This window comes from Eschrichtius robustus, chromosome 9 (assembly GCF_028021215.1).
Source record: "Eschrichtius robustus isolate mEscRob2 chromosome 9, mEscRob2.pri, whole genome shotgun sequence".
NCBI lineage: Eukaryota > Metazoa > Chordata > Mammalia > Artiodactyla > Eschrichtiidae > Eschrichtius > Eschrichtius robustus.
This window is the reverse complement of record NC_090832.1, coordinates 53,720,593-53,735,259: the sequence shown is the minus strand read 5'-3', so window position 1 is coordinate 53,735,259 and position 14,667 is coordinate 53,720,593. Positions and strand designations below refer to the sequence as shown.

Genomic DNA, 14,667 nt, shown 5'->3' with positions numbered 1-14,667 from the left:
TAAACAAAAAAGTGAAAAGATTGAAAAGGTGAAAATGAAAATAAATGGTAGCATAGTAAAGTGGAAAAACCAATGGACCAGGAGATGAGACCTGAGTTCTAAACTTAGTTCTACAATTAAGCAGCTAAGAGACCTTTAGCAAATCATCTAAAAAACTAAGAGACTGAACTGAAATAACTCTAAGGTTCAACAGTTATATGATTCTTTAAAGATGCCAAATACAAAATTAACACCCAACCAATTTCTTCCTGCTCTCGGTCCACTAAGGTTTTCTCTCATCATTCTGCGGATTTGTTGATAACTGTGCCGCCAGTTGGGGGCCTAGCGCCTTACAGTAGAACAGTTTTATTAAGGTTTTGAGTCTTATTGTGATGTTCTCACTAAATAGTCAAGGATTTTATAAAGAAGTACATTTTACATGACATAATGTTCTGGAAAGAAGATTGTCAAAAAACGTCTAAGAAAAGTACAATCAGGTAGCCATTTCAACATTAAGCTTTAGCTTAAATTTCAGTTTATTCTTAATTGATAAAAGCATTTTTTCGATGTTCTTTAAAATACTGCAAAGTACTCAAAAATAAAGAAAAATACAGTGCAGAGAAATGAATAACTGAAGGCCAATGCTTGCAGTGGGGGCAGCCTGTGGGTCCCGTCTCTGACAGCAATAAAAATGATTAATCTCTTAATTATACTTCAAATGGAAAAACTAGTCTATATTCCCGAATCTTCAAGAATGTAGCAAAATAGACATTAAATAGATTTTAAAAACACACACAAAACCCCTATAGCATGGATCAAATGAACTGGAAAAATAAGATTATTCCTAAAGTTACTGGGAATATCCCAGTCCAAATTTCTATAACTTGAGTTCAAAATGAAAAAGTTTACTTAACCATCTCTGTGAGGATTTACAGGAAAATGGCAACACTGGTTGTCTCTGGAGAGGGGAACTGAGTCAGTGTTTTACGTATAGGAGTTGAGATAGAGACTTTTCACTAAATTCCTTTATAAACTTTTAGATTTTGGAACTATACAAGTGTATTGTCTACTAGAAAAAATACTTGATTATTTAACTGAACACATGTATAAAAAACCTTGACAAACAGGACTTCATCAAAATAAAATATTTTTTACTCTTCAAAAGAAAATGAAAAGCTAAGTCTCAGACTAGAAGAAAATAATTACAAACCATGTCTGGTAAAGTACTTGTATGAAGAATATATAAATAACTCTCAAAACTCATGGATTATATGATATATAATCCATGAAAAAAATGAGAAAAGGATTTACATAAGACATTTCATCAAATATATCCATGAGTAACAATAAGCACATGAAAACACTCAACATCATCAGTCATTAGGGAAATTTTTAAAAACCAACACGAGATACCACTACACAACACTAGGATGGCTATAATAAGACAAAAACCATATACATTGATAAAGATGTGAAGAACCTGGAATCCCCATTCATTGCTGGTAGAACTGTAAAATGGTGCAGCCACTTTGGAAAAGTTTAGTAGCTTCTTAAAAAATTAAATATAAACTTACCATACAACCCAGCCATTCCACTCCTAGGAATCTACCCAAGAAAAATGAAAACATATGTCCTGTATGTGGATGTTCAGAGCAGCATCATTCATAAAAGTGAAAAGGTGGAAACAACCCAAATGCCCATCAATTGGTGAATAAACAAAATGTGATACATACACCCAATGGAATACTACTCAGTAATAAAAAGGAACAAACTACTAATTTATACTACAATATGAATGAAACCCAAAAACATTATGCTAAGTGAAAAAAATCAGTTGCAATTTTGTATAATTCCCTTTATGTGAAATATCCAAAAGAGGTAAATTACAGAGACAGAAAGCAGACCAGTAGTTGTCTATCATTGGCAGCAAGAGCAGAAATTAGCTACAAACAAGCACGTGGGAAGTTTGAGGTGATGGAAATATTCCAAAACTAGATTGTGGCAATGGCTGCACAACTCTATAAATTTAATAAAAATAAAAATCACTGAATGGCAAAAAAAATTAGTTAACACAAACTCTTACTGAAAATGAAAACTACGTAGCAATAAAGAAGATTAGGATTATAAGATAGTATTATCCTATTATTAGAGATGAGGATGTGTATGACAGTATCAAAAACCTTGACTAGTATAGTACAGTGGTGACAAATGACACAGTAAATATAGTTTACTATGTTTAGTAAACTATAAGGTTATTATAAGAGGTTATAACTAAGAGGTTATTTAGTAACCTCTTAAACCAATGAAACTTGCTCAATTTTCATAATTTTGAGTAGTGGTCAATGATCTTTTTTATCGATCCCTTCTGGAACTGGTTCTGACGGTATTTCAGATGCCCCTCTTCTCCCCTCCTTTTGAGCCTTTGTGTATTTTCAAAGTGCTAGATATACATAGGAATGCCAGGAAAGGCAAGCATATTTAATTAAGAAAAATAGTTATATTCACAGGCCAAATAGCACACATTTTGAGTTCCATATTCTTTGTTTAGTCTTTTAGGCTAGAATATCAACATTCCTCTCAATCCTACTATTTCTAATTCTACTTAATAGGCAAACCATTTCCACAGATACTATATATGATTCTTGAACTGTGTGATATAGTTACCAGTCATATAAATAATACTGCCATTACCACAACTTAGGATATATTAATAAGAAATACAGGCATTACCTACTGAAGTATTACCTTTGCATTTACTAATGCCTTACCTCTTCCCATAAAGGATTTAAAGTGGCAAGTTTTAAATGTTTTTCTATATGATAAATCCGAGTCTAGGCAATATATTAACAAATACAGCAATATGCCACTGAAATTTCCCCTACAGCTTAGTGTAACCAATAATAAGACAAGTCATACAGTAACAGGGTGATGGTCAAATTATGGTACATTGATATAAAGGACCATAGTGCTGGTATTTAAAACCATAGCTTTAAAGAATTTTTAATGACTATCATGTTATGTTAGGTGAAAAAAGCAGGACATATAATTTTTTTTAAAAATACATTTATTTATTTATTTATTTATTTTTGGCTGTGTTGGGTCTTCGTTTCTGTGCGAGGGCTTTCTCTAATTGCTGCGAGCGGGGGCCACTCTCCATCGCGGTGCGCGGGCCTCTCACTGTCACGGCCTCTCTTGTTGCGGAGCACAGGCTCCAGACGCGCAAGCTCAGTAGTTGTGGCACACGGGCTTAGCTGCTCCGCGGTATGTGGGATCTTCCCAGACCAGGGCTCGAACCCGTGTCCCCTGCATTGGCAGGCAGATTCTCAACCACTGCGCCACCAGGGAAGCCCAGGACATATAATTTTATACACCCACCCCCCCCCCCTCAAATATTCAAGTGTATATCTGCATGTGTGTGTTAGTAGTGGCCTCTATGAGTTAGGGGTCTATAGCATTTCCCCCCTAGTTTTCTGCATTTTCCAAGTGTTCCTTATGTTGCAATTAAGCAAAGAGAACTGTGATTTTTGTATTTTTCCTCTGCTTACAGGAAAACAATCTTAACCTAAGCTACAAAATGAGGACTGCAAAACAGGACAAGTTCTTGACTGGACTTGTGAAATGTAAAAGCCTCAGAGAACAATGTTGAGTAAAACATTAAAGAGTAGCAAAAAATTCAAATAAAATACGCATCCATTATTCAATATTTTGAATTTTAAAATATCAACCAAAGGCAAGACCTTTCCTTTTTTTTTTTTAACTATCTCTTATTCCTTTAGAATGAAGAAACACAATGCAAGATTAAAAATAATGTTTACCAGGGCTTCCCCGGTGGCGCAGTGGTTGAGAATCTGCCTGCCAATGCAGGGGACACGGGTTCAAGCCCTGGTCTGGGAAGATCCCACATGCCGTGGAGCAACTAGGTCCGTGAGCCACAATTACTGAGCCTGCACGTCTGGAGCCTGTGCCCCACAACAAGAGAGGCCGCGACAGTGAAAAGCCCGCTCACCGCGATGAAGAGTGGCCCCCGCTTGCCACAACTAGAGAAAGCCCTCACATAGAAACGAAGACCCAACACAGCCAAAGAAATAAATAAAATAAATAAAAATAGCATTCAAAAAAAAATAATAATAATGTTTACCAGAACTGAATTCACAAATGAAAGACGCAAGGCCCCAGAAATATAAGACAGTAATTTTAAAAGTATATTTTAGTTTGCTAAAGGGAGTGAAATTCTTATTCTCTTAGTGTCAATAATTTATAAAATAGTAAGTTAAATATTAAGTGCTTCTATTTCAAAAGATTTTTCCTTACAAGATAATGAAAACATCTTCCTGAAGTAACTAATAAATGTTATTTATAAATATAGAATGCTTATGTTACTTCAGTAACAAAGAGAAATGAAAGAACTGTTTTAATGTTGCTGATTATATTACCTTCAGGAGCAACTGCAGAAGGACAGACTTCTTTGAGGAGATCTCCTAGTGTATGCAATTGTCCATCTGTAGCCACAGGACGAAAAAGCTTCTGAATGAAAGGCCGTTCAGTTGTTGTCTATTTGAAAAATGAAAGAAGATTTCAAACAATTAAGTCTCTGTTGCTGCCAATTATGAACTAATAGATCAGAAATTTAAAGCTGGCATTAGATGTCTTCTGATATAGTGTAATCAGAAGCATATAACATCACAAATGTGGTATTATGGCCCAAAATGCTTAACACAAACTCAAGTAAATCTAATCACAGGAAGCAATAAAACAAATTCAGAACGTGCAGCATTCTAAACACAGCTGGCCTGAACACTTCAAAAAAGTCAAAGGCACTAAAAAAATAAAAACAATACAAAAAGATTAAAAGAGACTGACAAGATATAACAACTAAATACAAAACACGAAGTCTGACTGAATACTGGATTGGAGAAAGAAATTTAAAAAGATCAGCTATAGGGCTTCCCTGGTGGCGCAGTGGTTGAGAATCTGCCTGCTAATGCAGAGGACACGGGTTCGAGCCCTGGTCTGGGAGGATCCCACATGCCGCGGAGCAACTACTGAGCCCGTGAGCCACAACTACTGAGCCTGCGCGTCTGGAGCCTGTGCTCCGCGATGGGAGAGGCCACGACAGTGAGAGGCCCGCGCACCACGATGAAGAGTGGCCCCCGCTCGCCACAACTGGAGAAAGCCCTCGCACAGAAACGAAGACCCAACACAGCCATAAATAAATTAAAAAAAAATAAATTTATAAAAAAAAAAAAAAGATCAGCTATAAAAGACATTTTTGGAATAAATGGGGAAATACGAAATGAACATTAGATAATATTATTAAATTAATGTCAAATTTCTTAGGTGTGATAATGTTTATAAGGACAATATCCTTATTGTTAAGAAATTCATGATCCAATATTTAGGAGTAAGGTACCATGATGTCTGAAACCTACAGTCCAATGGTTGGGGGAGGGGAGTGAGAAAGAGTATGTGTGTAGAAAGAGACAGCAAATGTGAAAAAATGTTAATTACTGGTGAATCCAGGTGAAGGGTATTATATGGTCTTAGTTGTTTTATTATTTTTTCTTTTCTATAGGTTCAACAAATTTCAAAATAGTAGATGTATTTCCTCTGACAATTGTTATTAGCACTATGTCATAACTTATTGCTAATAATTTCAACGTCTTACCCATTCAAAAAATTAGGTTTAATTTTCTCAAACTCCCTCTCTAGAAGCACGACAACAGTGATGCAGCCTCCCCATGACAGACTGCAGAGGCTCTGGAGTCAGCCAATCTATGAATAAATAGCACTGTCGTTTATGAGTTCTATGATCTTGCACCCAGTTTCTTTGGAAATTTGGGACATTCCATACCTCTTAAGTTTATTCTGGCAATAGGAGAACTGCCAAGAACAGAATAAGTAAATGATAAGGAGAATAATACCCACCACAACTCTTAACTGCTATTTCATTTTAAGATGCTAAGTTTCTGTTTTAAGCTTCCTGGAATGAAAAATCATAAAAACCTACAGGAACAGAGTAATATGCTATATTTTATAAGAAAATGATTTCAAATACCTAGCCATTAGAGACAAGTTTTTGGTTTGTTTGTTTGTTCGTTTTTTAATTAATTAATTTATTTAGGATGCACCGGGTCTTAGTTGAGGCATGTGGGATCTTCGTTGCGGCACGTTTAGTTGCAGCATGCGGTATCATTAGTTGTGGCATGCATGTGGGATCTAGTTTCCCAACTAGGCATATAACCCGGGCCCCCTGCATTGGGAGCGCAGAGTTTTACCCCCTGGACCACCAGGGAAGTCCCTGTTTGTTTGTTTGTTTTTAAATCACAGAGGTATATCTCAACTTCTTCAAGACAACTTCTACCAGATTTGGTAAAAAATCATCTGATTTTAAGTGCAGACATAAACTACGATGTAAGAAAAGCTAGATGTGGTGCAAGCATGTGAGTACCTCTCCTGGCTTTACACTGTGTGTTCAGTGAATACATAATAAATGTTAAAAACAGTGTTACAATAATACAGTTGAGCATATATGGAAAGTATGAAAAAAACTAAAATTTTAATAAATATGCACTGAATATAATGCAATTCACTTCACTAATTGAACTCTTCATTTTTTAAAAGTATGATTGAACAGGGAACTCTACTCAATACTCTGTAATGGCCTATACGGGAAAAGAATCTAAAAAAGAGTGGATATATGTATTTGTGTAACAGATTCACTTTGCTGTACACCTGAAACTAACACAACATTGTAAATCAATTATACACCAATAAAAATTTTTTTTAAAAAGTGTGATTGATATCCTTCAATTTAGGAAGCTCATACTTTTCCCACAGGTGAAACTGAGAATGATATCATGCACAATCAAGGATTAACTATGTTAAGATAATAAAGGTTAGAAGAATTCAGAGAAAAAAGAAAGGAATAGGGGACTGCAGTAATAATTTAAAATAGCCACCACCCACTTAGGGCTTTCTATCTTCCAGGCAATGAAGAGGCTTTTAAGACTTTTTAGCAAAGGAAGTGACGTGATGAAAGAGGCTTTTTCTGAAGGCTAATGGAAAGCAGCTCTGTGTACAATGACTTGGTGAAGAGGTAACATCAGGATGATCGGTGAGAGGCTGTCTGAGTAATGCAAGCCTATGTGATGACAACTAGGACCCGGTCAGTAGAAAAGGAGGGGCAGGACTGTACCCCCAATTTAAAAAAAGTTTAAATGTATCATCCATGCTCTGATCTGAAAATACTAAGGTTTTCAGCAAAGCCAAATAAATCTTTTCAAGATTCATTCGCCCCTACTTAGCGACAGAACCATGAGGTGGCTTAGCTATAATAATATAATATATATTATAATAATTTGAAAAAATATGCTAAACAGGAAAGGCCGAGTAGTCTTAGCTACATATTAAAAAACAGAAATTCTCCTCTATTCCCATTCCTAGAAAAACTGGCCTGTAATTTCTCTGTACTTCTCTTTTTTCAACTCTCCCAAAGTGGAGCAGTTATAATAAAGGTATAACTTCAACAACCTTTATAATGCTATTTGCCTGGGGGGAGGGGGAAAGCCCCAGTACTATTAACACATATTCTAAGTAAATTCTGTAGAATGGTAGCCAAGAAAACTCTCATCAAAGTAAACTGCTGTTCTTCAAATAATAAAAACCTTTATTAAAATACCCCAGTAAAAAATCTAATAAACATTTTCTGTTTAACATTTATTCGAGTGCCTTTAAAAACTTACATTCTCGGGCTTCCCTGGTGGCGCAGTGGTTAAGACCCGCCTGCCAATGCACGGGACACGGGTTTGATCCCTGGTGCGGGAAGATCCCACATGCCGCGGAGCAACTAAGCCCATGAGCCACAACTACTGAAGCCCGTGCACCTAGAGCCTGTGCTCCGCAACAAGAGAGGCCACCGCAATGAGAAGCCCGCACACCGCAACGAAGAGTAGCCCCCGCTCGCCACAACGAGAGAAAGCCTGCAAGCAGCAGCGAAGACCCAATGCAGCCAAAAAAAAATTAATTAATTAATTAATTAATTTAAAAAAATCATATTTAAAAAAAACTTATACTCTCATTCTTAAAAATTTAGTATGTTAGAAAAGAGCCAATAAGTGTCTGAGTAAGTTACACCAAAGATTATGAAAAGTACTCAATTTTGAGAGTTACTTATCCTTAAAACAAAAGCCCTCCACAGACAGATCAGGAATTCAACTACTGTACAGAGGTTCTGAAGGGCAGTGGGAATGAAGGGTAAATTCATGTAGATTTCTTAACAGATCTCATTAAACCTAAGTTGGAGTTAAGCAGAGAAGACTAAATTATGTTAGGAAGTATTTAAAAGCTATTTTCCTTTTGAATATAGCAAGAATTTTAAAAATACAAAAACTCCACGAACATGAATTCTTTAAACTTTGATTTAGTATACATAAAACCAGATAATGCTAACAATATCCATGGTAATCTGAACCTCAGCCTGATCGATAAGAAAGCCACTGTAATAGAACTACACCACAACGTTTAATCTAGCCATATATTTGTAAATATGCAAACTATTTCAGGGACTTTCACGAAACAGAATTACTTTCTCATGAGAAATAATATGACTTGGTAAAGTCATATTTGAAACTGCCCTTGCTAGTTTTTAAACTAAATATGTTAGTCATTTCTTAAACACATCAAATGTATATAAAACTGGGATGTTACTGGCTGGCTGTGCCCCAGCCCTTCTTTACTCAGGCGCCCTCATCACTGTAACAATAACTTTTTCCTGTATGGAAAAGTTATGCTGTTGATTTACCTTGGAGATATACTGAACAGAAGCAGAGGAACTAAATTTGTAAAAATTTTCAGTTAAATTTGTAAGATTTTACTGAATCAAGTTTGCACACATATGCATGAGTATAAATGGAGGTCATATCTACACTGCAGAGTTTCTGAGATAAAATATATACACAATACAGTCATGGCACACACAACCACCTAAATACACACTAAAACACACGCTACCACCGCAACACTACCACCACCACGATCAACAGTTTTAGAGCACTGTAATGAATATTTTAACTTAATACTGTCCCAATTTAGCAGACTCAAATTTTATTTCTTTTTAGTTTTAATCTACTTTCTCTAAGTTCACTTGTCTAGATGCTAAAAGGTCCAGAATCATGAAATTCAGCTTATGTTGTAATGTTTTTATATGGCATGGTAAAAAAAAAAGCAAAGTCACTTTAGGACTAGATTCAAAACTAGTCTAGAACTTAACACCAAAAAGCAAGATCCATAAAAGGAAATATTGATAAACTGGACCCTTATCAAAATAAAAAAAACTTTTGCTCTAGAAAAGATTCTGTGAAGAAGATGAAAAGACAAGACTGAAAGAAAATATCTGCAAGACTACATATCCAACAAAGGTCTTGTATCCAGAATATATAAAGAACTCTAAAAATCCAACAGTAAAAAACACAAAGAATTCAATTAGAAAATAAGCAAAAGACACCAACAGACATTTCACCAAAGAGGATATACATATGGCAAATAAGCACGTGAAAAGATGTTTGAGGGCTTCCCTGGTGGCGCAGTGGTTAAGAATCCGCCTGCCAATGCAGGGGACGTGAGTTCGAGCCCTGGCCCGGGAAGATCCCACATGCCGAGGAGCAACTAAGCCCGTGCGCCACAACTACTGAGCCTGCGCTCTAGAGCCTGTGAGCCACAACTACTGAGCCCGCATGCCGCAACTACTGAAGCCTGCGTGCCTAGAGCCCATGCTCCGCCACAAGAGAAGCCACCACAATGAGAAGCCTGCACACCACAATGAAGAGTAGCCCCCGCTTGCCGCAACTAGAGAAAGCCCATGCTTTCGAAGACCCAACGAAGACCCAACTCAGCCAAAAATAAATAAATAAATTTAATTAATTAATTAATTAATAATTTAAAAAAGATGTTTGACACGTCATTAGCCACTAAGGAAATGCAAATTAAAACCACAATACAACATCACTACACACCTACCCGCATGTCTAAAATAAAAAATGGTAATAATACCAAATGCTGGTGAGCATGTGGAGAAACGAGATCTCTCGTACTATTGCTAGTACAAATGTAAAATGGTTCAGCTCTTATGGAAAAGGGTAAGGTAGTTTCTTACAAAACTAAACATACATTTACCATATGACCCAGCAATTGTACTCTTGAGTACTCCCAGAGAAGCGCAAACTTATGTTCTCAAAAAAATTGTACACAAGTGTTCATAGTAAAAACAATCCCAATGTCTTTCAACAGGTGAATGGTTAAATGGTGGTATATCTATACCACAGAATACTACTCAGTAATAATAATGTAAAAACCTATTAATACATGCAACAAATTGTATGGAGTGCAAGGGAATTACACTATGTGTAAAAAATCCAATCTCAAAAGCTTATGTACTGTATGATTATACTTACGTAACATTAGTAAAATCATAAAATTTTAGAAATGGGGAACAAATTAGTAGTTGCCAGATGTCAGGGAAAGGTGAAAGTGAGGTTGGAGGCTGAGCTATAAAAGGGTAGCCTTTGTGTTGGAACAAAACTAATGAAATATGAATAAAGTTTGTGGATTGTATCAACGTCACTTTTGCTGGCTATAATATTTTACTATAGTTATAGAAGATGTCACCAGTGGGGGGGAACTGGGTGAAGAGTATGTATAGAGATGTTTCTGTATCATTTGTTACAACTCCATGTGAAGATTATACATGTTAATTTACGAAAAGCATTTAGAAGAATGCCTAGTGCACATTAATTGCTCAGTAAGTGCTGTTACTGTTCTTATTAAGCACGACTTGACAGTCAAAAGAAATTTATTAAACACTAACATGTATTTTATATTGAGTTGTAATATAAAATATGGATGATAAGAAGATATACTAATCTTGTCATCACACTGTTACTACATAGCATTAGGGCTGATTTTGTCGTTTCTGTAATATATATTGTATCAATATAATGGGTTAGAAATGTTAGTTTGTTGAAAATGACAAATTACAGCTGGACACATTTGGTTCACAGACCAAGGAGTTAGTGACCTTAAAGAGGAAAGAGTCATATCCAACAGGAAAAGGAGATTCTATTCACTGAAACAAAGAGATTAAAAGTTATGAAAGAGAAAAACATAAAAATTCAGAAAGGATGCAACCTAAAAGATGCCCAGGGCTTCCCTGGTGGCACAGTGGTTGAGAATCTGCCTGCTAATGCAGGCGACATGGGTTCGAGCCCTGGTCTGGGAAGATCCCACATGCCGCGGAGCGACTAGGCCCATGAGCCACAATTACTGAGCCTGCGCGTCTGGGGCCTGTGCTCCGCAACAAGAGAGGCCGCGATAGTGAGAGGCCTGCGCACCGTGATGAAGAGTGGCCCCCGCTTGCCGCAACTGGAGAAAGCCCACGCACAGAAACGAAGACCCAACACAGCCATAAATAAATTAATTAATAAATTAATTAAAAAAAAAAAAAAAGATGCCCAGTAGATGCATGATGATTCACTTGTTTATGAAACTTACAAATGCCCTTAATTAAAAGGCTGGGGGGGGGGGGTCGCCTACTGATACAGCAGGCAGTACCTCATGATGACAAGGGACCCCGTTTGTTAGAACTGCTTGGATAGAATCATCCCAGTAGTAGTACCCAGGTTCAGGATCTCTGATCTGACTCGCTGTAAACTGAATCCATAATATTTGGTCCAGTGAGCCTTAGACTGGTATTCTAAGCCCTTGGTTGGGCTGAAGAAATAAATATTATGTTGATACTTTATATATGTGGTATTTCTCCAGGTACAGCAACAAGTTTTTTTTTTGTTTGTTTGTTTGTTTTTAAATTTTATTTATTTATTTATTTATTTATTTATTTATTTATGGCTGTGTTGGGTCTTCGTTTCTGTACGAGGGCCTTCCCCAGTTGCGGCAAGCGGGGGCCACTCTTCATCGCGGTGCGCGGGCCTCTCACCATCGCGGCCTCTCCTGCTGCGGAGCACAGGCTCCAGACGCGCAGGCTCAGCAATTGTGGCTCACGGGCCCAGTCGCTCCGCGGCACGTGGGATCTTCCCAGACCAGGGCTCGAACCCGTGTCCCCTGCATTGGCAGGCAGACTCTCAACCACTGTGCCACCAGGGAAGCCCCCAGCAACAAGTTTTGATATCATCAGCTACTTTGTATGTTTTGCTTTTAAGTCCTATGAAAGAGTCAGGATAATTGGTTTACTATATTTGTAAATAAAATTTGATTTACAAGACTTGCTTAAGTATATCAAAGGAGTTCACTTGTTAGGTTTTTAGATTTTTTTAAAAAAATCAGCTATACTGAACTATAACTGGAATTAGCAATGCCTACTTATTAATAGAGAATGTAATTAGATTTATTTCATTAACTATATAGATAGTACTATGTGTTTTAGAAGAATAAATATGGAAAAGGAATAAATTATAAAAATATCAAGAAGTGAAAAAAATTGCTCTGATTTTTATGCAAACCTACTATATTTATAACTAGCATAAATTGAACTGAAAGACATTGGAAACACTAGATTTTATAAGTCCAATAAAACACATATAACTGTAAAGTTACTTCCAATATTAAAAACTCCACCAACTAGGGCCATCAAAATCAGTGCATTTTCACTTGACACAATTTTAAAATAACTAAATTTACTACATTTTAAAAGCTTTACATAATAAGTAGTGAAGCCTTCATTATTGCCAAAATGGTGACATGATGAACACCAATAAAACTTTCCTTATATCCGTAGAAAAAAACCACAATATAATACTTTACTTTTGAGAATCATGTGGCCACTGATATTCCATTAATCCTTGTAATGTGACAGGCATTACAAGGATATAAAGATAAATAAATTGCAACAAAGAATATTACATTTATTTCCTGTCAATGTTTTTTTAAAAAAAGGATTTGAGATTGCTTATAGCAAAAGCACGCATATAATAACAACAAAAACTATTAACACATCTTTGTCTTGGATAGAATGATCCCATCTCTTATATGCAGAATCCAAAAAATAAAAACAACAAACCAACAAACCAAGCTCACTGATCCAGAGAACAGATCAGTGGTTGCCAGAGGCGGGGAGTATGGGGGTGGGAGGATTGGGTGAACTGTTTTTGTTTTTAGTTTACAGAAATTGAATGAGGGAAAAAAAGGACTAATCCTGCTACAGTCTATAACATAAATTAAAATTGGAAGAGATTGGAGAATTGGGGAGTCTCTTTGGTTTGCTTGAGAAATAATGAGGATAAGAACTTGTGTGGTGGCAAAGAAAATGGAGAGAGTGGATATAAGGGATGTGGATAGATTGTGTGATCTGAAAATAGATTTGTTTCCTTAATTCATTCGTTTATTCTTACTTTAATTCACCTCTTTTACTGTATCAGACAGTTGTTAAAGGTATTCAGCAGAAAATGAGCAGGGTTACTCCCCTCACAAAGCTCTCTGACCAGCCCTGAGTAGCTCTCCTTTAATCCAGTAACTCAAAAATTAGTCCCACCCCCTAAGAGTGCTCACAGCCTCCATCCAGAAACATTCCCTCCACATCCTTTCAAATTCTGCTTCCTAGCCTGTTCCCAAATCTCCCAGTTTCTGATCACATCTTCTTTTCCTGACTATGATTCCACTTCACCCCATTGGCAGCTCTCATCTCTGGCTTCTTAGATGCACTTCCTACTTCCTATTTTTAGAGAGTTAGGCTGATTTCATGTGCTTTGGGTAAATTCTTGCCTAGTCCAGTGAAGCCCTGTGGTCTTGGCAAGTAGGCACAGTCCTCATGGCTGTCTCCCCACCGGCCCCCAAACAGCCCAGACCCAGACAGTCAAGAGTCCAGCCACAACACAACACAACACAACACAACAAACAAACAAAAAGAATTATCCCAGTAGTAGTACCCACGTCCAGGATCTCTAACAACCAGAGGGCAAGGGTACATATATCAGAAATCTTCATTCATTAAACATTTGTTGAGCACTTATGAAGGTATCACTTGTGCTAGTAGATACAAAGATGAACAATGCACACATAAACGAATAATTGTAACAGTGTTAGGTGATAACAGAAATATGTACAAAGTGCTATGAGAAAATTTAAAAGCCCAAGCATAAACTTTTTAACTCTGGACTTTCTGGCAGCTAGAGCAAAAACAAAAGTAAAAAACAAACAAACAAACATCAAACAAAAAACTGGTTACATAATTTCATTTTATAAGTGTGCAAGATATACCAGTAGGTTCAAAGTAAAATATGCTAAGTGTGGTAGAATGTAATGTATTAAATAAAATTGTAGGGAGTTTCCAAAGAAGATGAAAACAAAGGAGAGAATATAGGTCTTCCAGTTTCCAACTTGAAATGGAGAATTTTTTTTAAAAACAGAGAAAGAGACAAGGCTATTTCAGGCAGAGTACAGCACCAATCCTTCCCTTTCATATGCCCCTCCCCACTAAAATATTCAGAGGCAGATGGAATGTTAACAGTACCTGTGAGAAATTAGTGGATAAGGGGAGCAAAGTGGCCTACAGATTTAGCACATAAAGCGTGGAATGTCAAATGCACTGAATTACCAAGGGCTTGGTTGGAATCCCAACTCACAACACAACTGACTAGGTACCTAAGGCAAATTACATCAATCTTTGGGAGTCTGTTTCTAAAT

General features: G+C 36.7%; 1 protein-coding gene across 8 annotated transcripts in view; it reads right to left on the bottom strand.

Annotated features, from left to right (window-relative positions):
• Positions 1-14,667, bottom strand: part of ATG5 (autophagy related 5) — a 126,461-nt gene that overhangs the window by 14,472 nt on the left and 97,322 nt on the right. For all 8 annotated transcript variants that reach the window (XR_011074983.1, XR_011074982.1, XR_011074980.1 and 5 more), the window contains one exon: positions 4,413-4,530. Coding sequence is in view for 2 of the 8 variants with exons in the window: in XM_068551374.1 (XP_068407475.1) it covers positions 4,413-4,530 (118 nt within the window). In the remaining 6 variants the exon portion in view is untranslated. The remainder of the gene's footprint in view (positions 1-4,412; positions 4,531-14,667) is intronic.